The 26,317-nt window shown below is 29.3% G+C and overlaps 3 protein-coding genes across 10 annotated transcripts in view; 1 reads left to right on the top strand and 2 right to left on the bottom strand.

The window, feature by feature from the left end:
- On the bottom strand, positions 1 to 6,482 carry LOC107166609 (nonsense-mediated mRNA decay factor SMG7-like). Of its 2 annotated transcripts, none has more exons than XM_089222633.1 (18): positions 6,277 to 6,482; positions 6,017 to 6,212; positions 5,855 to 5,939; positions 5,665 to 5,793; positions 5,422 to 5,543; positions 5,173 to 5,337; positions 4,210 to 4,392; positions 3,914 to 4,103; positions 3,676 to 3,850; positions 3,429 to 3,563; positions 3,013 to 3,088; positions 2,837 to 2,947; positions 2,646 to 2,770; positions 2,429 to 2,550; positions 2,017 to 2,348; positions 1,750 to 1,867; positions 1,527 to 1,685; positions 1 to 1,460 (listed from the first exon to the last, which is right to left on the bottom strand). In XM_089222633.1, exons 2-18 carry the CDS (start codon positions 6,046 to 6,048, stop codon positions 1,374 to 1,376), a joined length of 2,346 nt encoding a protein of 781 aa, XP_089078759.1. In that variant the 5' UTR covers positions 6,049 to 6,212; positions 6,277 to 6,482; the 3' UTR covers positions 1 to 1,373. The 2 variants fall into 2 exon arrangements, with proteins under 2 accessions (XP_089078759.1, XP_089078760.1); XM_089222634.1 differs by having other exon boundaries at positions 6,296 to 6,482.
- Positions 6,483 to 6,589: 107 nt separating this feature from the next.
- LOC107166610 (uncharacterized) lies at positions 6,590 to 13,304 on the top strand. 5 transcript variants are annotated; one of them, XM_089222638.1, is made up of 7 exons: positions 7,106 to 7,299; positions 7,376 to 7,573; positions 8,194 to 8,338; positions 8,409 to 8,564; positions 9,305 to 9,445; positions 9,531 to 10,016; positions 12,393 to 13,304. In XM_089222638.1, exons 3-7 carry the CDS (start codon positions 8,210 to 8,212, stop codon positions 12,945 to 12,947), a joined length of 1,467 nt encoding a protein of 488 aa, XP_089078764.1. In that variant the 5' UTR covers positions 7,106 to 7,299; positions 7,376 to 7,573; positions 8,194 to 8,209; the 3' UTR covers positions 12,948 to 13,304. The 5 variants fall into 5 exon arrangements, with proteins under 5 accessions (XP_089078761.1, XP_089078763.1, XP_089078764.1 ...); XM_089222636.1 differs by having other exon boundaries at positions 7,107 to 7,299; positions 7,961 to 8,338; XM_089222635.1 differs by lacking the exons at positions 7,106 to 7,299; positions 7,376 to 7,573 and adding an exon at positions 6,590 to 7,021 and having other exon boundaries at positions 7,961 to 8,338.
- A 1,793-nt stretch (positions 13,305 to 15,097) lies between these two features.
- The window catches only part of LOC107166611 (GTPase-activating Rap/Ran-GAP domain-like protein 3), a 370,828-nt gene continuing 359,608 nt past the window's right edge, over positions 15,098 to 26,317 (bottom strand). For all 3 annotated transcript variants that reach the window (XM_089222594.1, XM_089222595.1, XM_089222593.1), the window contains 4 exons: positions 25,518 to 25,601; positions 24,733 to 24,851; positions 24,487 to 24,604; positions 15,098 to 21,047 (listed from right to left, as the gene is read on the bottom strand). In XM_089222594.1, the coding sequence (XP_089078720.1) occupies positions 20,812 to 21,047; positions 24,487 to 24,604; positions 24,733 to 24,851; positions 25,518 to 25,601 (557 nt within the window). In that variant the 3' untranslated portion in view covers positions 15,098 to 20,811. The remainder of the gene's footprint in view (positions 21,048 to 24,486; positions 24,605 to 24,732; positions 24,852 to 25,517; positions 25,602 to 26,317) is intronic.

The raw sequence follows: 26,317 nt of genomic DNA, 5'->3' as shown, positions 1-26,317 counted from the left end.
TTTAGAAAATTGCGAAACATTTTTTTTTATTATTGAAGTATAACAAGAATTTGTCATGAAAACATGTTATTATTATTTTTGTTTATCTGATTCCTAGAAAATATATTTCTAATGCTAGTAATTTTTGAATATTCATATGTATCATACAATAATTCTAATTACACCATTACAAAATAAAATGAACTACATAACAAAAAAACAATATTAAAAATAAAAATATAATAAGAATAGAAACATAATAAAAATCAGCTTAAAAATAGTCAAGGTGGGGGCGAGGGCTCTGAACAGGAACTTTAGAAAAAAAAATGTTTTTAAGGACTTAACTTATAGTCGAAATCAAATGTTACATAATATTATCATTTTGATTATATTAAAATTTAAAAAGAAAAATATAATTTATTAGTTTTCTATGTAAAATTATTTAACAATTTATAGGTATTAATTTGTTTGGGAAACATAAATCTAATAAAGAATAATAATAAAAAAAATTATTCGATTAAAAAAAACTGACTATTTCAATCGAGTATAAAATAACAATTATCATTCATAGAAAATTAGAATGAGAAAAGTTTTTCCCTAAAAACAACAGAATAACAATACAGTCATAAATATAATTTTAATTCAGTCAGATATGAATTATTAAACATCACATGTGTATTCTTTCATTTTAAAAACTATGCATACATATCAGTCTAGAATATTGAACAAAAATTATGATTACATTTTTGAACAAGAAAAAATGTATTGTTTCAAAATTTAAATTAATTTCCATATTGTATATCATACATAATAAATCTCTGAAACAATACTTTTAATGAAATATCTAACGAATTGAAGAGATATAAATATATTGCAGCAAAGGAGACAATATTTATAAATTTATCTAAATGTTTTTTTTTTTTTTTTTTAAATTCTCAATAAACTTAAACAGTTCAATAGTCTACAAAATGATTGAGGATTAAAATAAAAACAATTGTACAAATATAAATAATAAACATTAACAAATACCAGTAAGAAATAATTTTGTACCAAAGTAGGTTATAAAAAAAAATACATTAGATGTCAATTAATTTGTAGCAAACTTTTGAAAATTTAAGAATCAGTTAAAAAAGTTTTATATTTTTTCACTACAGAAAAGACAATAACTTTTGTCTTTTTACCTACTATAAGATGAAAATCATGTAAAAGGCAAACCCAATAGTTTTCATGAAGCCAAATCTGTAGCTTAAGCATGATTAATTGTTAAGATATTATTTTCATAGTACCAAATATCAATTTTTAGCCAAAATTTAATAGACTCATAGTTTTGTAATCATTGATGAACAGTTTATCAATATTTCAGATTAGGTTCAATTCTGTTCAAATCCATTCTATTATTTCCCTCCTTCTGAGGCATCACGACCACGCTGTTGTTCTAATAAACGTTCAAGTGGTGATGGTCCTGGACCTGACCATAATGACTGTAAAAAAAAAAAATAACATATAAAGAAGTATAATAATTTTAATACATTTTTAACTAATAATACCTGCTGATGGAAAGTAGCAAATGATCTGTTATTGGGCTCTTGACTTGTATCCATTGTACGAGGTATCATAACATTAGGTTGATTAAATAGTGAGTAATATGGACTGTTGTTAACACCATTGTAATAATTACGTTGTTGATCATCTCTTACATTAAAATGCTTAAAATCATAGAAACATACAGGTAATTAATATTATTTATTTACTTTAAATCTTAATACTTACATTTAAATTACTTGGCAATGGTGAATTATGAGCTACTTGAGGAGCATTAACATTTGACCAAGTGCTATTTGGAGCTTGGTTGCGCATAAATGGAAACATTGGATGATTCTGTTGATTGCTAAAAAATGATAGTTGAATAAAACTATTAGTTGTATGAGTACTATATTAATTATTAATTAAAAAGTTTGAGAAAAGTATTCAATCAATATTCTACAAATAAAATTAATGTATTTAGGAAAATTAGTTTTCTTAACAATGAGTTCTTACTTTTGAGGTTGTTTAATGCTATCAATCCAATTAGCTGGTGGTTGTGGCCAAGTGGAGAAGTTTGGTAATGGTTGACCAAACCTGAATTGGCTTTCAGAAGATGATGGAAAACCACTCATATGCAGTTGACCAAATGTATTCATAATTGGATTAATATTAGGCTGAGATGAGTTCAAGTTGTTGAAAGGATGTGGCAATTGATACCCAATAGGAGTTGGTTTTGCGGCATTTTGATCTTTTTCGAATTCCGAAGAAGTCTGATCAAGATCTTCCAATGACCATTTAGCTTCACTGCTAGATGATGAACTTGGAGATGGAGATCGAAATTTTACCTACACATTATTTAATTGACAAAACAATTATTTATAATCTAAAATATATATTTCCTTATACTATGCAGTAAGATATTTACTTGTTTGGCTTCAGTATCTTGATTTTTTTTTAACATTGAATCAAAGTCAATATTACGCAAGACTGGTTTTATATCTGAATTACTAGAGGATTGAGGTTTCAAAATACCACTTCTTCTTTCACCTAAAAATAAAATATTAAGTATAAGTAAATAATCGTTGTTTATTTAATTATTTAATATAACTTATTTATAGGAAATGACAATTTGAATAACATACTTGAAATAAGCAACTGCCGTTGTTGATATGATGATAATGTTTCAAGATCAGCAGCAAGATCAATTGAATGAGAGTTGGCCGAACTATTTGGTATTATTTCAAAATTCCATCCTTTATCTTTTTTTCTAACAAAAACATACTGAATTAGCTAATTAATTATATACAAATTAAAAATAATCAAATATTCTTACATTGCTTTAATTAATGAATAAGGAGTAGATGAAAACCATAAACCAAAATCAATTAAACGACTAGCTCGCAGAGCATTTATGTTTATTTTTGTAGTATCATCGGGATTTAATCTAGAATAGAATAATACTATATACTTATACAATTAATGTTTAAAAATTACTATGATTTGACTTACATGAGTTTAGAATGTACTGATTCTAACATAACAAAGCCTTGAAGTAATCTATCTTCTGGTAAAGGAATATGAGAATCTAATAATAATGAAACATTTTTTAAAATACATTGTTACAATATAATGTGATTTATTATATTAAATAAAAACTGGGTAAGTAGGTAACTGATCTGCTGTATAGTAGGTGTTGGTGTTGTGTATTTTTATTGAGTAAGTCACTGTAATGGATGTGTTAAATAAGAATTCAATGAAAAATTATTGCATACAAAAAATAATTCTGAGAGGAGACAGTTGTCAGTCTATATTACTTGATATATTTTATAATATATTTATATTGATATTATAGCAATACATTTAAATGAACAATAATAAGAAAAGTCATTTAAATTAACTATTTATTACAATAGTTTTTAACTTACAATCGTCATTGTTTAGATCATTTGATAGTCCGTTTAATAGTTTACAAAGTCCAGGCCAGATTTGTAAGCGACTTTTGAAACCAGGAGAATTTAGAACACTTATATCACTTCTTATCCAATCCAGAATTAGTTTGACTAGAAAATAAATTATTATGCATTTTTAAGTAACAATGTGTGATATTGATGGTTTTAAAAAATTAACTAAGTTTTTCATTGAATGAATTTAGTATTTTTTTTATTTTATTACCTGCAGGTAATGTATAGTATTCTGAGATATTTTGACTTTCTTTCATTGTATATAGTGGAAGTAAAAAAGCATTGAGGAAAGTGGCAAGTAAATCAACAACAGGAAAACACTGCATCTTAATTGTCGTAGATTCATTTCCAATATAGTTAAATGCCAACATATTAATAGCCACCATCTAAGAATAATTTAATATATATGATATAAAAATATTAATAACAATAACAATAATAATATTAACCTGTTGTAATTTAAATGATGAAAATGATTCAGTAGCAATAAGTGGTGTAAATGATAAGGAAAGACTTTTTATGTATCCATCACAAACTTGACGTTTCATTACATCTTTTGACATCAACACTCCATGGAATGCGAGAAATAGTTGGATGAATTCAGTACTAGTGATTTTTGTTTTATACAGCATGTCTTGACTAAAAAAACAATATAATATTGATATTAATATATTAAATAATTAAATTATGAGTTGATAAGTAGAATTTAAAACAATTTTTTTTTTTTTAATTTTAATATATTTACCTAGAGCTAATATATTTATTTAACGTAAAATTTAGATTATTGACAGCAGCTAGAAATGGGTGTCTAACATTAATGCTTCTCATGTAATAAAATACAGTGCTCAAACTATCTCCTCGTGAAGCTTCCAATAGAGCCAATTGGTTGTAAGGTTGTCCACTATTAGGGCTCAATTGAATGGCATGTCTGTATAAAAGTAAATTATTTGAATTAAAATAATATACATTTTTTAAGCTAAATACACATCAAACTTATTTGAATGTCAATTTATTATTGATTAAGTTTAATATTTTTATCCTAATTAATCTTATTCAAAAAAATATATTATTTTAGTGGCATGTCATGCATTATTAAGTATATTTTATGATTATCTTATACTGTGCCACTAAGTTAAGTTTCCTATAAAAAACAAGATTTATAATTTAGTTTTTATCAATTTTTTAATAAGACTGATACCTAATAAGTAATAAGTTTGTTTGTTTTTAATATTACTAAGTAATATCTATACCTACTCTATTTAGAATTAAAAGATAACAAGCGGTGAATAAAAACTAGTAGATAGTGTCAGATTTCCTCAGCCCCTACCATAAGTACTCGATAGAAACAAAAAAGTTATACCACTGGTTCAGAGGTTTGGACCTCAATTGACATAATATCTTCTTTACATAGTAATATTTATATTAGTATAGATGTTACTAGATAAGGATTAATGGAATAAGTGTACACATTTTATAAATAATTATTGTTATAATTCAAAGATGATTTTACAAGGAACTGAGTTAACTGTAACACACTTAAACAAAAAATAGTTTTTTATAGGTACTATTTTAAAATATAACATAATAATTAAATAATAATAGCTAGGGAGATAATTATTTTAATATTTTAGTGATAAAATGTGAACACAGGAGGTTTAATTTAAGTAGATAACAATGTATATAATTTATTTACATTCAAAAGATGTACCTGTAAAATGATTCAGCTTGTCTATTTTGATTACGATAACGAGCAATGTCACCCAGGTGCACCAAACAATATTGACAAATGTAATTGCATGAACTTTTTTGTGGTTTTCGTAAATATGTTGAACCTAAAGACTTATCATCCGTGTCACAAAATCCATACAATTTTCTATGGGAATTAATAATACATAATTAACTAAATTGAGTACCATAAATCATAATTATTACTCATTAGCTAAAAGCTATTACATACTTATGAAATGGCAGATCCAAATCAAATGTCAAGCATATGCTGTGCAAAAGCATAAGATAAAAGCCGTACGCAGACTCAAGGCACGATAAGAACAGTGCATTCCATTCATTGCGTTTGGCATTCTAATAAAAAAGTAAAAATCATTGATAAAAATACATAATACAAGGGAGGGAATTCATAAACTATTAATGTATAGATACATAAGTTTGATTCAGTAAACTTAATTAATTTTTTGAATGGTACCTTTTTGTCTTTGGCGAGTTGTTGCAACTTGTTGATGTTGTTTTTAAATCCATGATTCCATAGGTCTTGTTCAACTTTTTGATCCAATGCATATTCCAAGTCCAAAGTCAATACTTGCTGGTAGATAATCTGAAAATTAGAAATAAATTGTGGTTTAAACAATTGACAAGCAACAGTATAATGTGCATACTCTCAACTGCTGTTGATACGCCAATGTTTCGGGACTGTTTATGTCTTTGGATGTGCATATTTGTTCTTTCAGTTGATCGGCTTTCCTGGAGGAGACAATGCATAGGCAAAATTAATAACTACAACTTTTATTGAGCAGCAATACCCAAATGGGCATTCATACTTTAAGGTTTGGATGGCCGCAATGGACACCATGGTGCAATAGTGTCCCCCCACACATGGAACAGTATGAATGTATTTTTCGTTCAGTTGACGATCTCACTGAGCCGAAGGACGGAAACACCGTAGGGCACCATCAACGACCAATCATCATCATCGGCATTCGTGCATTTGAATACAATAATTGGTATTGTTATTACCTACGAATCGTAAGACATCAGGTTTTATTATCGTTAAAACCAAAGGATTAGTAGTGTTTCATACCAATCGTCAAGTGACATACACGAAACACTGTTTCTAGTTACGACTACAAAATACGAGACGAGTGACTAGTGAGTAGTAACTATATCGGTCCATGGCACTCGCGTTATCATTTATTAATTATTATTACACAATCATAGATAATAATCGTGAGGAACGCTCATTTTCGGCGGGACTATCATCATCAAAATAAATACCTACTTTGAGAACACCGGCTGATAAGAGTTGTTTGAACGAATTAAAAAAAAAAAAAAAAACGCCTAGGTGGCAAAAAAAGAAATGTGTTAATTTTATGAACTATAAGCTCACTCGGTAGCACGGTTGACTTTTTTTCGAATTCTGTTAATAATGTGGATTTTTCCCGTCATCCGCCGCTGTATAGCGAATGCTCGTTGGGCACACTGTTTCGCGACGACCACAACAACAACAATAACAATAATAGCGCTTCATCGTTGAACATGGCGACCTTGTACAACAACTAGCGTTGTACGTAAATGATTACGAATTAAAAATGATAAGTTGGTTCATAATCTCCGTGTAAGTGATTCTAGCGTTTCAAAACCCCGACTGAAATACGTTTTATTAACGAAATCAACGTGTTTTTTCCGGCAATTACCGTGAATTTTCACTAAATCGGACGCACAGCCAAGAATCACCATTGGAATTGGAAAGTCCAAAATAGATCTGCGGACGGTTGACTGTGGTACCGTTGTAAACCACCACTCGTTGGATTATCAATTCTCCTTGGGTGAGTAAAAGACAACAGAAATAAACTATACGATGGCCAAAACGTATGGGCGTACGTTTAACGTTGTGATGCTCTTTGTGTTTTTTCGCCGTTGCATTGTCGCTCATCGCAGTGATGTCTTTGAAGTTTCTGCGATTTCTGTGACGTTTGAAACTTCATTGGATTTATTCAAAACGGAATTATCATAAAAATCTGCCTTCTATTCAATTATTATTTATTTTAATTTTTAACGACTTTCGACTTTTCGAGTTTTTGACTTGGGGTTGCGACTGTGGTCTGTGAGTAGCGAACCCCAAATTGCCTAAGTGTCAAATTGGCAAAGTAATAATGACGATGTACATGCTTTCTGTTTAGATTGATATTATGAATTATTTTAATATTATAAGGATAATTGAAAAAAAAAAATGAAATGCATTAAATTGCTGTCAGTGAATAGCGATCTACATTGATTGATAAATATTAACAGGCTGTTTAAGAAAAAGCACTTTTCTTAAGAGGAAGTCATACTCACATGTGTTGCCTTTATCCTACAAATACATAACATACCAAATTGTACGTTCTGAATAATTCATTTAATTCTGTTATTTTTAATTTTATAGAATTGATTGATTTATCGAATTTAGAAATAAAAATATCAATCAGAAGACAAGTTTTTTTTTCATAATTCAATTTTTAAGCGGGTTATGAGCATTTTAAAGTTTATAAATAAAAATTATAAGCCATTTATCATTTTAAAATGCTGATAACTTGTCATGATCGAGTGCTAAGCTTGAACGATTCCCATAGATTTGTACTTTGCCACAGAGTTTTTGAATCAATTATCTTAATATTGTGCGTTATAATTTATAACATGGTTCCAAATATGTTTCCAAAAAACAGTAGGGAGTAGTTTAACTTTGTTATACACTGCAATGTAATATTTGATATTTGTGATTTCAGGTCTGAGCTCTGAAAGTCGAGTTATATACCATAATATAGGAATATAGGATATTCTTTAATTCAGAATATATTTTATTCTTGTTTGATATTTTGATTTATCAAAAATGGTTTGAAAATAATTCACTGTCCTTTTAATGATGTGTTTTAGTTATTATAATATATTATCATAAATGATAAAATTAATGTTTAAGATAACTACTTTTTGTGCTTAAAACCGTGTATATGTGTTTTAGATTATACAGAAAAATAATGAACAAAAAAAGAGATAAATGGGATATCTGTCGCACCTGTGGTAACACAGCAGATGTTGAAATATTTGGCCGTGATGGAGTGACTTTACAGCTAGAAGAAAAAATTAACACCTATCTTCCTATTACAGTTAACTAGAAACCAATTGATTGATTAAATTATATGTTTCAAACCTTGTCTTACCATATTTAAATTATAGGTTTCCAAGAATGATAATCTACCACTCAAATTATGTAATGTGTGCATCAGTCGGTTAGAAAATTGTCATTGCTTGATTGTATCAACTATTGAAATGAATAAAACATTAGAAGAGGTTATGAAAAAAAAACAAATAAAAAATAATTCCTATAATCTTGTAAGCACCTATTTGTTATTCTTTTATATTTAAATAATTTATGTAATTTACATCACTAGATATTAGCTTTTTACTATATTTGTATGTAGAAGTATAATAAATTATATGACATAGTTTTTAAGTGAACCTATCTTTGGTAAGTACTTGGCAATATTTCAGTATTAATATTAAACACATTTTCATGTAGGTACCTAGGAACGGCATGCTAAAAATTATTCTGACGATTTTAAGTTACTATTTACTGTTTATTAAAATATTTGCTCCTATCATTTACCAATTTTTCTACGGTTTGGTGTTTTCAGTACCCAGGGTTGTGCAAGTTATTCATTATATTAAATAATACAATAAGTCAATAGGTACAAATTATAAATTATAATATAAATACGCTAAAATTAATAAATTACATACATTTTACATAATTATCTTTACTTTTGATTTTATTTTCTATTTTATGTGGAAGTACCTACGTGGTTATACTTATACTTACATACATTTTATGAGAACAAAAATTTCAGTTTAGTGATTATCCGTATGACTAGATTTGTATACCATATACAGGCACTTTTAATTTTATGTTTTTAAAATTATCTTACAAGTTAGAAGTTGTGTGGGATGATATGTGTATCAAAAAGTTGCAATCATATCTTAGTCATGATATTTAGTTTCAGTAAACAGTCAGCAAACTGTTTGCTTTTGTTAACTTTGTAAAAGTATAATACCTCTTACTATTATTATTATAGGTAAATCTGGTAAATAATGAAGATGAAAATATTATAGATCTGGAGCAGGAAAATACACAATCAATAGAAATTATGGATATAAATTCTGCTGATGAAGATGATTCTGGAGGAGTTGTTACAGTTAAAGAAGAATATTTAGATGTATTACGATTTTTTTTTATTGCTATGTACTTTATTAGATTTATTATTTAATTTATTAATTATTATAATGCTACCTTTATTTTAGTATGAACCAGTGGACGTTGTTAATATTGGGACTGATCAACTATTTGATGACGCATCAGTTGATGAGTTAGACATGGAAAAAATTGTAGAGGATGATGATGAGAATGGTAAATTTCAATGTGCCAAGTGTCAACGTGTTTTTAGTTCAGAGTCCAAAATGCGTCGTCACATATTCATTCAACATAATCCTGGAGAAATGGAATGTTTCCATTGTTTTATTAAATATGACTCTATGTTACATTTTGAACGTCATATTGCTACACACTTCACTCGTCATGAATATCTTTGTGACTTTTGCCCTACTATGTTCAATCGGGTGTCTGGACTACTCGATCATTTAGCCAAACATAAAAATGATCGTTTAAGATTTACTTGCCAAGAATGTGGAAAAGTGTTAGCAAATAGACTTTCTTTCACAATTCATCAGCGGACTCATACTGGTGAGAAACCTCATTCATGCAAATTTTGTGACAGAACTTTTTCACAGGTCAGTATTTTATAATATCAATTACTTATGTGCACAAAGGTATTATTACAATGTAATGATTTTAAATTGGTTAGGTTAAACTAATTTAATTTCACCTCATACTTCTTATTAAAGTTAAAACCAACTATTTACTAGTTGTCCCACCCAATGTTACATGTACCAAAGATTTGTTTTTTTTTTATAAATAAAAAAATGTATATAATACCTTTTTTATATACAATTTGGCAATTATAATAGCAATATAATATGTAACATTGTAACCGATGGCAAACATTTCAATATCAAAATAAATTATTTTTCTATAGCTGAAAAAAAATGTATAGGGATGTGAACTATCTTTGGCTATTTATAGAGGTTGAAAAAATAAGTTTTAAACACACACCACTACCCCCAAAAAATCTCAACAAATCTATTGGTATTTTGTATAACTTATATTGAAAATGGTTCAGTTGTTTTTGAGTCTATTAACTTTGTATAAACCATCAATTTTTAGCCTAACTCGACTTCACCCTTGAAAAAATATTAAATATAGTGTTATGTCATTGATTTATTTTAGTTTTTGTGTATCTCAGTCAACATGGAAATCAGTGTTGGTCAGGCACGTACCCAGGATTTTATTTTTATTTTTATTTTTTTTTTTTTGGGGGGGGGGGTTGAAATAAATGGTTTTTTATACATGATTGATATTCAAAACCTTTTATTTTTTTTATAAACTGAAAGATTAAAACTTTATGATACTTACACTCAATGCTCATGTAACAATGGAAGATTAATATCTCATGAAATTATGAAACGCAAAGCCAACACGCAAATTTCGATAACATGTACAAATGCCACATGCCCGCATAATAATGTTATTATTGTTATTTTTTTTCATAGATAATTAATTATTAACGTTATATGACGTTGTTGACTTGTGTAGACTTTCCGCGATAAAAATAATATCTTATTCGAATCGTCATTCGTTGTCAGAATGTTTTAAAAAAAATAAAAGAACAAAATTAAATATTTTGAAGCATAATAACATTATAATATTATAATAATTCAGCGCACGCTCCGAACAAGGCGGGCGGCTAAGTGATAACGATACATCAATCTATTAATAAAATAGAAATAAATAATAGTATAATATTTAATAATAATAATTGGTTGTCGTTGTGGTCGACCCGACGCATGGAGCGGTAGTGCAACCAGACAATATGTAAATTGGTAAATTTAGATATAAATGATATAATTCGAAATTCAACCATTCTATAATGGTTTATTTTTATACCACAAAACAATAAAAAATATTTCTTAATAACAAAATATTTTATTTTGATTTCAATTCTAAAGATCGTAATTTTATACGAAAGTATTGAAAATTGTCGGGAGGGTCCAGACCCCATGGACCCCTCCTGGATACGTGCCTGGTGTTGGTTAGATATGTATACATCGTACCTCACTTTGTTAAGTAATTTGACCAAGATAGACGATACTGAATTCGCACGTGGCAGATTAAATCTTGGTTGATACATGATAAAATCCGCTAATTAGATTTCGAGATATTCGTGTACATAGGGGTTTCTATTTTATAATAAATTTATTTATGGATTTAGATGTACAATTTGGGACCTAAATGTGTATTGCTTAAATATGTTGTGAGATAGTCATATGAATCTTTGTTTTAGAATATCTTCGACTGTATGTTAAGATAGTTTAATAGATAGACTCTAACCACTGCTGCAAAAGAGTAGATTCTATGTATCTTAATTTTTTGAATTAGTGATTTAGTTTAATGCAGTTTATAATGCTCTTGAGAGACCAAAATATGTAGATTTGATGATACATTTTTACCAGGCTAGTCGTTGTTTCTTCCACACATCTTACAAGTTTTAATCAATTGTTTGTTCTTCCTAGGGTGTTTAGATTTTAATCTCTCGTTTGGATTTCATAGATTGGTAAATTATAACTTCTTATTTTGATCATCATTGTTCAAGAATTTATGGTGGGCTAACACAAGAGATCAGTTGAAACCCCTTGATTTGAGTACTACTTACTGTTAATGATTTCATCGCTTGTTGAGTCGTACAGGAAATGCAGGTTCTCTTTACCTCACAATTATTGCTGTAGTTTTGCTCATATTTAGGGTAAGATGAACTTGAAAGGATGATAGAGTATAGGAAATAATAGCAAGACAGCAGAGAATTTAATTTTATTAATGGCAGGATGGTTAAAAAAGAATAGTAGTTAGAGTTCAAGTTTTAATAAAGAACCAAAGATGCATGGACGGAGTATAGTGTACTGTATTATACATCAATATTTATTGAAAATAATTATTGAAAATATAATATTTTGAAATATTTTATATTATTATGAATAATAACATTGTTGTAGATTTCATCAAAACAATACCATGAACGAACTCATACAGGAGAGACAACTCATCATTGTGAATTTTGTGGCAAGGGATTCAATTCAAAATTGACACGTGACACACACAGGCGTATTCATACAGGCGAACGTCCATTTGGATGTCCGATGTGTAGTGCTACATTTCGTTGTTTAGCAAATTTACGCCAACACCAAATGGTCCATGAGCCAGTGAAGCCATTCCAGTGTCAGGTCTGCTTTAAGCGTTTTGGGCGTCCTGAAAAAGTGCGAGTTCATATGCGTACGCACACTGGTGAAAGACCATACAAATGCCCAATTTGTGGACGTGGTTTTACCCAAAAGAATGACATGCTCAAGCACACCAATGTCCATAATAAGCCGCCCCGACGGACCAATTCACAAATGAAGAATTCTGACATAGTAATTCCCGTTAACAATAAATCTCCACAGTATAAAAATGTAAGTATAAAAGAACTACAAGACATTTGTTATGATGTCTCCAACAGTTATGAAAGCTCAGAAAACGGAAACGAAACAGAAAGTAGTTCAATCCTTTGATTGAAGGTCAATAGTGATTTAATCGAATGTTACATATAAATTATCCTGGTGAAAAATGTTATGTTTATTTTATTAAGTCTTAGGCTATTGTTAAATTCATCATTCTTATTTTTTTACAATATTTATCATACATGTACATATCTATTATCTATATAAATATAAATAATTGCATGATTATTATAACTTAATTATTTTAATTATTGGTAATATGAACTTACCTATATTATGCCATTATGGTGTTAATAATGTTCTATTATCATAGAGTTAAAATGTATAGTTTAAATAAATTGTATAAAGGCATGTCGTGTCCCAATAATTATGTGTAATTATCTTAATAAATTAAATTTTCTAATTAGACTTTATTTTAATTTAATATTTATGTCAGATTTCCACTAAATCAATATCGGACATCTGGCTTAGTGAAAATAGTGTTCACCCACATGTCGTCTATATTATGGAATTGCGAATGTGGCTATTTAGGTAGGTATCAGTGAACGTTTTTCCTGCGAGGCCGCGAATAAATTTAATAAAAATAAATAATTTTCAGCAGGTGCTAACTTTCATTTAATATCTATTATAGTAAAAAGTTAAGTGATACTTTTTGGCTCACTACAGTGCCTGGTTTTGGGTTATTTAAGTTCTTAAGCAGTTCGGTTTGCTTATTCGAAACCGAAAAATAACGTTCAGATATATGCCTATCTATCTACAATTATAGTTGGTGGTATTGAAATCAATATTCTATTTCAGTAAATGTGTATATACAGTGTGGAGCGAGTTGTTTTTAGACGGATAGTGTCGGATTCAGGGGAGGGTCCCAGCTCCCCCCCCCCCGTAACTGCGTGTCTGTTAGTAACTATGTTTACCTTTGCTGTGGTTTGATGACTTATTGCAGTAATTGTGATTTGTGGTGACAGTGGTGTAATTAGGGTTGTATCTTGTACGGTAAACATATATATTATAAACTTTTAGCCTTGAGCACTCGAGTCTAAAGCGTCACGTAATTTTACGATCGAAGTGCTTCGTTGAGTGAATTAATTTCGTAAATAGATACTTAGTATATTATAATACTAAGTATACCAGCTACATTGCTGGTAATAAGTTTTGTGACGTTCTGTAAGGTTTTTCTGTTTTCCCGACAAAATTTTAACCTAAAAATCTACGAAAAAATAATTATTCATATAACAGTTTAAACTTTAAATCGTATCATAATCATATATTGCATGTTGACGATTTACAGTTAACTATCACGTTTACAGTGATTCGGTATTATTTATTGGCTAGTTCTTAGATTATAATATGTATATGATTTAAACCCTAAAGGGTAGGTAAATTGGATGGTACATTAATTGTAGGTTATATATTGTTGTCACTTGCCCGACGAAGGTTCGCAGTCCGAACATTATTTTGATGATCACTTCGGAGTTAGTCATTTGCGCATCATTAATCACGCGACCCTTGACATTTAATTTTACGTGCACATTCTCCATAACCGACCAGATACTTGTTCGATTCAGATACCTGCAGCATAGTGCATTTGTTGCATATCTATGTTGAAACAATTACAATTTTTTTTTTAAGCCAAGAATCTACTATACGAGTTATGAAACTACAAAAAAACCAACATCTATCAACGAGCATTGGAAAGAGTTCGTGTTCAAAACACGCATAAAACATCAGCTGATCGATTTCAGTAATAAATATATACGCTTTTGAAATTTATTTTTAATCATAATATTTGTACAATATATATATATATATATATATATTATTATAATGCATGATAAATTTATAATAGTGTTATAGTTATAATATAAGTTACCTTATCATTTACTACGTTTATATGATGGCGTTAAAACGGTTTGGAATTAAATCGGTTTTAAATTCTTAAACTACATAGTGTGAGCGTTTAAACTTTTAAATCGGTTTACATTTTTAAACCATTTAAACGCCATCGTATATGAACGTAGTAAGTTGTAAAACTCATTAGAACATGGTATTGTTATTGTTTTAATTTGATAACATGGTAAATAAAATATAGACAAATCATATTAAATAACGTTTAAGCGGTAGGTACATGACATGACAAGGATCAATGTTCATACATAACTTATACAGCCATATAGGTACACAACTCGAAATAACAACCGATATAAATTAATATTCTTTTATATTTTAATAACGATTATGCTGTACTCTCTATAGCATAACGCAAGTAATATCGATAATCGTCGATTTACAAATTAAAGAAAACGTATACATGGTAACAAACATCAGTTCGAGATAAATGTCATCGTCGAACGGAAAAAAAAATCGTATAATGGAACACAATATAAGTCAAGGTAAAACTATTAATTACAACAACGCTATAAAATTATTATAATAGTGTAATAATTATGGAAAAAATTGACATTCATTTTGATTAAACATAATATAGTAATATATGTCTTATATATTACCCCTAAACACGTAAACACACAATAAGTTAAAAATATATCGGTTATAATGTAGGTAAATTATCTAAAATTTCATAACGTCGAGTGGCTGCTTCATGCAGAGGTGGGATAATTGTATAATAGTCCTAAATAAAAAATATTCTTAATAACAGTTGCTAGGTACCTACCTACATTTAACCAGTAAAATATTTAGAAGGCCGCGTGAATTTGAATATGGTATTCACTAGTTGTGTTTTTGTATATATAGAGAGTGACCCAGCATACTCATCTCCATATTTTGTTTAATGACGAACCCACTAGTCTAGTGTGCATGATTCATGAACCATTCTGTATATATTGTCAAATGTCATTTGAAATAGGTAGGTATGGTTATTGTGGAAATAAGAAATTAACATAATATGTAATCTGTCCATATATGTACCTACCTGTATATCTGAATAACCCGCTATAGGTATCGAATATGAATATAAATCAGAAATAGAATTTATACACTGCCACTCGATGCGATAGTATAATAATATGTACTTTTATTAAATCTTAACGGCATTACTATAAATTTTGGTTTCAATATTGAACTTACTTACAAGTATACCTTTATTCGGCCATAACTATACTTACTAGAACAACGATATGATAATTTTTTCACACATATTAAACATAATAACATAATGATAATAATAATATTTTATATTTGTTATATCAGGATCCGTTCCCAACACTATAACAGTAAAGATAGATTTTCTTTTATAAACTAATATTGTTTAATAATTGTTATAATAATAATAATAATAATAATATAAAATATATAAAGTTTCGACTACTGCGCTGCATACTCGACGGGACATCGTGTCACCGACAGAACAACAACGCATATAGATCGTGTAAATATTAACATAATATTATATATTACACTAATAATAATATAATAGGTAACTCCAAACGTTAAAAAAAAAACATCAAAATCTTTAAGGTATATATTTACATAAAGGTTGAAACCCTGTGTGGAGGTATGCGAAGGATACGGATTTCTATATGTACCGGACGTGTATTATAATGATTATCTGCCGAAAGTTGATTTGAACAAATGAAATGAGTAGGCACCTACGCGGAGAAATTCGAAATTTTAGAAACGTGTGACACGTGACTTATGTTGTCTGCGGTCTCGTCGGATAAAACCGTATATTATCCATTTAATATTTTAATCCATTAAATGGGGGTAAACGTAACGATTTTATACGGAACCATAATAATTATTAAACGCCTTCAAAAAATGGTTGTATGTGGGTGGTGGTGGGTCGATAGTTATATATTGTTACTATAATGTATGTAGGTACAATTATTTAGGTAGCATTATATACTTGATATAAGTTTATCTCATAAAGTTATAAAAGCTGTCGTTGAAATTCTGCTGTCGACATATTACGGTTTTCGATAATTAAAAATTAAAAAAAGGTTCCTGAAATTTGGGTAATGGCTTAATCCACACCCCCTTGTGCAGTACGGTCACCGCAGTTTATAAGTTTATAAAAATTATAACTCCCCCCCCCCCCCCTAACTGTTGTGTACGACGACCGTGTATAAATAATACGTAATTTAAACGTAATCGAATTATAATATAATAACAAAATATATAGAAGAAGTACCTGTATACAGTTGTGTTTAGTATTATATAATATAGTATGTATAATAATAATAATAATAATTCAGTCGGATAAAAAGTAATATTATAACGCGTTCGATACATCATAAAATGAAAAATAAACGATGTAAACATAATATTGTGCGTATAATTTTGGTGGTTTTTTGTGTGTTTTTGATCATTATATATGACTTCCGGCGATAGTATTTTATAATGCAGTTGCGGACGAGTAGAGATAGGTATGCGACTATACAGCTGTGCAAATTTACAGCTCAAGAGTTGTGTGCAAATAGTTGGTAAAAATTTGAATCGCGATATCCGGAGACAGAAACTCCCTCAGAAGAAGAACGTTCTATGTTCTGAAAATATTTTGGTGGAGTTCTGCAGGTGGTTAGGAGGAACGGAGGATCCCCCGCGGATGGGTTGTTGAAAATAATATTAAAATAACTGTGATATAGGAAACATGGTACTGCACTTACAACAACGCTAGCATGATTAATTTTTGACAGCATTTTTCAATTTTGTATATTAATTTCCAATGAAAACATATATTATTAGGAAGTACAACGATGTCATTTTTTATTCGGACGATATTTCGAATATTCATAATCAAGCGATTGCTTAAATAAAAAACTGCTTCACTCCCGCTGTTAAATGCTGACAACTCGCCCGCCGTTTCAGATGCAGAAAAAGCAGAAGTATTCAAAGCCCACCTTTCTAAAACTTTATATCCGGATGAAGACATCCATATTCCGCAACATATTATCGATATTGAAAATTATTTACATTCTACCTTACCAAGTGCTCGCCCAGAAAAATACTTTACACCTAATGAAGTTAAATGTATGATCTCCAATTGTTCTCCCCAAAAAATCTCCAGGGTTTGATCTAATAACGGCTAATGTTGCTAGTTGCTTACCAAACAAAGCCTTCATACTGCACTTATATCTACAATGCTATTTGAGACTCTCATACTTCCCCACTCTTTGGAAGTTTTCACAAATAATTATGTTTGCTAAGCCGGATAAACTTCCTGACCTCCCAACATCCTACAGACCTATAAGTCTATCGCCATACTTTTTAAAGATCTGTGAAAGACTCATTCTCAAACGTATTTATCCGCACATAATATCAAAATATCTACTCCCGTCCTCACAATTTGGCTTTAGAGCCAAACACAGCACCTTACATAGAGTAATTGATACAATCTCTAGAGAGGTATTATACTCTCTTGAAAAAAAATGCTACTGTACTTGTGCATTTTTAGACATCTCCCAGGCATTTGACAAAGTCTGGCATGAAGGTTTTCTGTTTAAACTTCGTAAATTTCTTCCTCTTACAATATTTCTACTAATGAAGTCATATTTTACAGACCGACATTTTCAAATACGTCAAGGTTTCGCCACCTCAAATATAGCCACAATTAGTGCAGGGACCCCAAGGAGGTGTACTTTTTCCTATCTTATTTAATATTTATGCTGACGATCAAGATCAACCTTCAACACAAAATACTATTGTTGCTGATTATACTCACTATAAAGTCATATTTACATAATGATCCATTAATTGCTTCAAGAAATTTACAATCCCACCTAAATCTACTCTCAGAATGGTATGCCAAACGGAAAATTAAATTAAACAACAACAAATCCATTCACACAACTTTCACCTAAAGACACGGGCCTTGCCCTAACGTAACTGTAAATAACTTACCTATCCCTGATATTTACACTGTTAAATACTTAGAACTAAACCTCGATAAAAGACTAACATGGCAAAATCATATATAAAAAAAAAAGATTAATACTTAATGCCGGAAATACTAAATAACGGAAAATACGTCAATAAATAAGATATCGTATAGGTATAATCGTTGATATTGTCGATATTTTTAATCATCAGTGGTACTGATTGATAATATACTTAGTGGTACGCGAAAAAACAAGTTTGAGAACCGCTGTTGTAGAGTACAGAAAAGTTTTCATATAACTTAAAAGCATATAATGCCGTGGTGTGGAAGTAACATTTTAATTCAACATTTTTGAAAAATGCATTGTTATTGTATGTAAATTAACAATTTTAATACACATTAAATAGTATTTCTTATCAAGGAATTAAAAAATATTGAGCTCGGCCGTTTAATATTTTTAATCACGTGCATAATTTTATCAAAACATAACCATCCGAATTCACGATCCTGAGTCAAGATATTCGCGTCCAATATTTACGAGTGGAACTTTATTTAAAGGTTAGACATTATGTTATAAATTTAAATTTAACTTTATGAATATAATAAGAATTTTTATTTAATATTATTTGTAGGTATGTGTTATATAGATATTATAATAGTAGCCCTTTGTCAAGTAATCCAATGACGAAACGAAATAATATAACGGTAAGTAGTAAATAATTAAATTAAATATTATTAACTAAATTTAAAAAATAAAATATAATATCCAATTATCATTTAATTGAAAAAAAATTTGTTTTTTTCCATAATCTTATATTGTAGATATAACGCAGAGAAACGGAGGAATGTATATATAATATTATATTCATTTTTATGAAGTATGTATGATACTTAAATATTTTTTCATGGAGTCTTGAATATATTCGTTTCTTTTAATTGTAATAATAATGTTTAAAGTTTTTTATATTAATACAAGGGAGACTAATTTTTAATCCAGAAAATATTATTACGTATGATTTTTAAACAATTCTATAGGTGATGCGACGTAGGTAATTTGTTGAACTTTACTTTTAAAACACGTTAGTATATAGTATAACATTAGAGGTACATTTAAACATTTTAAAAGTATTCAAATCATAAAATTAAATAATAATAAAAAAAATTATATCTGATCACGTTTTTAGAATTAAAAATAATTGTTGATACTCAAAAACCGAGCCGATAAATTTAAATTTAATTTAGGGTACAAAGAAAGACTTACAGGTATAGGGCTTTTAGAATATTCGTGAACTTTTTGTGTATAAAAAATTAAAACATAAAATACAGAAATTCATTATCTTAAGATATTGACTATTATAGTAAAGAAGTGCGTTTAAACATTTATATTAGTTTAAAATTGTATCCTTAAATTAATATGATCAGAAGACGTACGGTGCTTTCGATACACTGTACCGTAAGGTATGCTATGCATCATATGGGTCGAGCCAAGTCATTTTTCGTATAAGTCAACGATTCGCAACGGTTAAATGTAATAAAATTCTGTAAATGTTTATTTATTTTATGCGTTATTTTTTGTTTTATATTTTCAAACGCTAAATGCATATTTTTTTTCATCATATAGCATAATTGTTTGAAAATAATATAATATACAGTTAATAATAATGATAGTTATTATTATAATAACAAAAATAGTTTAAAAGACTGTATAGTAGGTAGTGTATCCAAGCGGTTTTGGCATACGAATGTACTTATTGTGCATTTGCATCGCATAATGATATGACGCACTCCTCCTCCGCGATGGTAGTATAAAAATGTTTATAATATTATATAAGTGAATGCGGTTTCGCATAGGCGTCGGGAATGGAAATAATTTTTTTTTTTAATTAAATAAAAAAAAAAAAAATGTACCGCCGGTGGTCTGCGGGTCAACCATGACTGGTAAATGAAGGTGGCAGATTGCCGCTCGAATATGCCACCGATATAGTGATGCTCGGTAATAATAATTTGTTTTGAAAATATCATGCAATTACGCGTTAAAGTATTTTTGTATTTATATTGTGATTGTAACAAACGTCGGAACGTTCATGTCTTGTGCAGCAGCAGATTAGTCGCGTTCAGACCTATTGTCGGCGAAGCTGTGCAACTCCTGCTCGCCGACGTCCTGGACTTGCTATCCGACAGTTTGAGGTTCTCGACGGTCTTGTTCTCGTTCGAGTCGTCGGCCTCGTTGACGCATTTTCGGTCGTACGGGCCGACCACGCCGGTGAGCGCGTTCAAAGGTATCCGGTACAGGCGCAATGGTTTAGTTTCCGGAGACACTGAAAACACGAAGCGTCTGGCATTATTTACCTGCTTCTATACGGACACTAATAATTTTTACTTTATAGCAAATCAATAAAAATATTATTTTCTATAGTCTATTCAAAATGAGATGATGACTCGGCGGCGACCAGTTTTGATCAGCCGCCTATGCGCACAACTTGGCCGCCGAGTCATCAACAAATTTTGAATGGACTATAGACATTCCAGACAGTATTCGGTGTGTGGATTGGGATTTGTCGGATGTCGGTCGTGGTTTAGATTTTCGTAAGCGTAGTTTTCGATTGCCTGGTCATTGTATTTATAATGTTGAACGATTGTAATGATTAATGAGTTACTATGATTTGATTAATTCAATCATTTCCAAGGTTATAGACTTACTTAATAATTGATCAATTTAATTTAATTTAGTTATTAAATACCAATCGACATTTTCTGAAATCTATAAAATATTTTTTCCTTCCGGATATTTTATAATCCGAAATCCGAAATTTAATTCATATAATACATAATATGCAGTGCTGTATAGTGGAGGGTATACGACGGTATACGCCGTATACTTTCTGGTTATTTCTAATAAACTCCGTATACCTGCTGATTAAGGTCGTATACTCTCTGTTGTAATGAAATTACCAAATAATATAAATATAAAAGTCATTAGATTATTATTAATATTGAAAAGAAATAACTTAACAAAATCGGAATCCAGACAACATTTATGGAATATTTTTCAATAAATTTATTTGGAAAAAAATGTTTAATTTTAATTTTAATTTTCACAATTAATGTATGTGTGTTGTGTTATTTACCCTCTACCAAAGTGATACCTAATGATAGTATGAATGTTTAATATTATAACTTATAGTATACCCTCTGCTTTTTTTTAAGACTACAGCACTGATAATATGTATTATATATATATATATATATATATACAGATATTATTTATTTTCTCAGAACTACATAGGTACGCGTAAAGTCGCAGGAGGATGTGCTAAATCTGTATTTATTTTTTAAGAGAAAAGGTTGGTAATATATTCATCCAAAGTCTTTCCCTATCAATATATCAATAATGTATTTTTATAAGGTATTCTAATAAAACTTATAAGTGCACCTATGAAGTATGTAACTTTCACAGAGGGACAGAATAAGGAATAAAGAAATTCAAGTAGGATAATGTTAAGTTAGTCACAAGTTTTCGTTACACATTTAGATGACAAGAAAGGTATCCATTAGAATTCTGGACGTAGCATAGGCGGTTGAGTTAGAGGAAATAGTTGAGTATTTTTCTTTGAAATTTTCCATTCAAATCGTTAAGTTTGAACTCCACGTCAACATTTTCTAAGTAGCTAACGTTAATCGAAATCCCATATGCATAGGCGCAATTTCAATAAAAGTTCTAAGGGTGCTTAAGCTACGAATTTTCTCATTTTAGAATTTTGTTTTGTAAGGAGTAATTTTTTATACATAAACACTAACATTATTTGAGGTACTAATTTAACATTTGGGGATACTAATACCTCCTAAGTCTCCTCTATTTGTGCTTATGTACATGTTGCACAGGTTATAAAATAATCGGAATCCGCGGAATTTTTTTTTAAAAATTATTTGGTATCTTTTATTTATAAGAAAAAAAAAATAGTTCATTAAAATATTCCATGTATGGTATTGTATTTATGGTAGTATTTATTTTTAGGTCATGCTCATTAAATATATGTTTGATAGTATAATTAATGCAGACTGCTTTTCAGAATTTTTATCACCATTGTACCCAAGATGGCAAGATATGTTCTTAATACTTCATACTATTATGATTAATAATGTATGCATATTATTATAATAAGTACAATGTGAACATCGCCTCGTCTCAATTAAGCTTATTATTAGTTATTACTATAGATTTTTGATGTTAATCGAATAAATATAGTTAAGACTGGTTGCATTTTACTTACTCTATTATGTTGATGCCATTATTATACTACTGAAAAATTATTGTACATAATAATGTGTTGGTACTTGCAAATTCAGTGCAAGTACAGTACGATTTATCTCGAAAACAAGTCATCACCGAAACAGTGGGAATTAAATGAATACCTAAAGATTTTCCCGTATTAACGTGTATTAAAAATACTATTGTTTTCCCAGACATTTAAAAGTATTTTTGGCTGCTACAATTATTTTTTGTTCTTACCTATCATACCTATGATACATAAAAAACAAAACGACAACAAACTAAGTATGCACATTTCTGTAATCTCGGTCATGCGTAACTATGCCTAAAACAGTTTTGAATACATTTTCTCGGTTTAAACGAGAAATGGTAAGGCATTGAATACAATGTCATATATATTTACCTGTTACACTGCGGGTATGCTAACAAAATATTTCAATTATATGACTAAAATAAAATATACGCTAATATTGATTGTGCATTCACTATTGTTGTCGAAACAGTTTAATGACGTCTTGGCCGCTATACCGAGTAAGTACCTACTCTTACAATATTCCGCTGGGAAAATTCTAAATACATCATATAAATACGGTATTGTTTTTTTTTATTTTTTTTATTGTTATTATTTTATCAAAAAGCATAATAAACTTCGTAGAATAAATCAAACATGGCAAATTAATTGAAGTCAATTTTGAATTGAATTTTTACGAGTGCGTATTCAAATCGAAATGTATTTTCGCTAGACTCTCGAAACGAAGACCTACGGCCGCCGCGGGTCTTTAGATATTGATCAAATAATGTTAATACAGAATTGTAGAAGTATGTTCAGCGGTATTAAATCAATTTCAAGAACAAGAAATACCCGTTTGATACATCTGATTTAAATAAGGTACACGGAGAGATGGAACGTAATACCTACATAGCTACTGTATGATTTTCCAACCTTTGTGATTTGATGTTAAGATTCTCGTTTTCTTACACGACTTTTGATTTACCTCATTTAAGATTCGTATTATGTGTTCAACGAGGATGTTGATTTTTCTTCACCCCTTATCCCACACCTTTCAAAGTTGGATAGTACAGTGAAAATGTTAAGTATTGTTTGTTCGTTAATTGATTCTATATCGACCATATTATTAGCTGGTTATAATAATATACTATTTAGACGAACTTATGAAATTATTTTTTATTTTTCGTTGAAAATCTGAGAGTGTTGGTAAGGATAGACTACATGATGTATAAGATAAGTTTATTGTTTCGTGTGAATATGAGTCTTAAACCTACTTTTTACGTATTGTTAAATTACTGCTGAAATAGTGTTTATTGAAGCGATCTGAGTATTTTGTACTTATAATGCCTTAAAATATTTTATAATAATAATGATAATAATAATTAAATACACTTTTTGATATAATTTATCATGTTCCAAGATCCAGTATCTATATATTTAACTGTATCTAGTTGTATAACTAAATAAACATAATTACAATGTGGCGAAGCAGGTGGTGACATGCTTTCTCGTTCTGCTTTCTGTTGGTCCATTTGGAGTCTCTCCATTTTCCCGTGGAAAAATTCTGGAGCAGTAGTAGCAAAATATATGTCGTTCTATATTTAAAAAAAAGTAATAATTAGTAAAATATAATATCAATAATACTAAGTAATTAAAAAAATATTTTTTCCAAAATGTGAAATTTGGTTTAAAATAATCAATATAATAGTCTATGACTCAGTACCTTGGAACAAATTAATTTTAGTTTTGGCATAGCCATTGTCTGAACTAGATTGCCATTGATTATAAGTCTGATTTCCATTGTATCCGTGGTAAATGCTATGATATACGGGAAAGAACACACTGCGGAAACAAATGATTTTATTTTTAATATAATATATTATATAATATTATATAATTTAAATATTTAATGTCTAAGTATCATATATTATTATTCACTATAAGGTACATGTTTATTATTTAATAATACTATTGCAGTATTATGCTATGACCGTTTGGAAAATAGACATATTATCTTATTCCATTGAGTTAAAATAGTAAGAATAGTAACAACAATTACTACAGCGATTCAACCATAGATAATAATTTTGGAAAATTTAAGTTACATATGCACATATTATATTCCATACTATGTTTGGCGTATCCAGATGTTCCCTTCTAATTAGAAAATTATTCTTGAAAAAAATCACATAGTGTATAATATAATATAATATATAATATGATCATTTAATGTATATTTATAACATACATTTAAATGTAGGTGAAAATATAAATAAAAAAAATGTCAATTGACATTAAAATGAAACAGTGAAATGTCACGTCAGACGGATAAAAAATATATAATAAAATGTAAAAACCGTTAGACGTTTTACAGAACTCAACTGAACGATTCTGCGGTCTTGCAAAGATTGATTTTTCACCGACACGCCAAACCGCAATGCATAATTATTATACGCATCGCTTATACATATAATACAGTCCATCACACAAATGATTCATTATAATTACCTATGTCTTTCGGAATGGAATTCCAATGGAAATCAAATTCGGTCGTATTTTTCGTCTCGCTGAGTTTTTGAAAATGACAAGTGTCTATAAAACACAAAGCGTGAATTAATTATAAACTCATTATATGTATAGCCAATATTAATATGCTAGAAAGAATTCGAACGTGAATAAATCATATACAGAACTTGTAATGAATTTAAGCACGTGGAATTTAATCAAAATGTATACGTGACGTATTTGTGTGTGTGCATCCACCCAGGAATGTATGTATTTATGAATGTATGTGTGTATATTTTTCAGTCGATTTTTCTGATTTAAGAAAAAAAATCTTGAAATTACTTTTAACCCGGTAATATTCTAAGAAAAAACGTATTTCTTATTAAAAATGGTAATTTATAATTTTAATTTTGTTACCCTGCAAAGAAGAAAATTACTAATATTTTGGTTTAGAAAATATCGAATATTGAACGAATTGTTTTGATTTTATTCGTAATAATTTAAAGTTTCTATGAGTACAGAAGAATCTGTGACTACTGTTAATTATTTTGACAACAGTGGACAGTTGTTAACGGAATGTCTCGGTATTTTCATTCCATTCTGCACGGAAACTATTTGACCACCCCAAGACTATTTATACTGAACAAATCAGCATATATTTGGTACAAATGGATTATCTCGCACAATATAAATTGCAATATAATTCTTCGCATGCCTATAATATTTGGTTTTATCGATGTTTTTTGGACTGTGGTGTGTGCGTGGCATGATCATGATGAGCAGTGTTGTCAGGGAGAGGTGAG

This window comes from Diuraphis noxia, unplaced genomic scaffold, assembly GCF_037042655.1.
Source record: "Diuraphis noxia isolate RWA-SAM2 unplaced genomic scaffold, SU_Dnox_SAM2 contig0003, whole genome shotgun sequence".
NCBI lineage: Eukaryota > Metazoa > Arthropoda > Insecta > Hemiptera > Aphididae > Diuraphis > Diuraphis noxia.
Note: the sequence above shows the minus strand (reverse complement) of the source record. Positions and strands in the feature narration are given on the sequence as shown.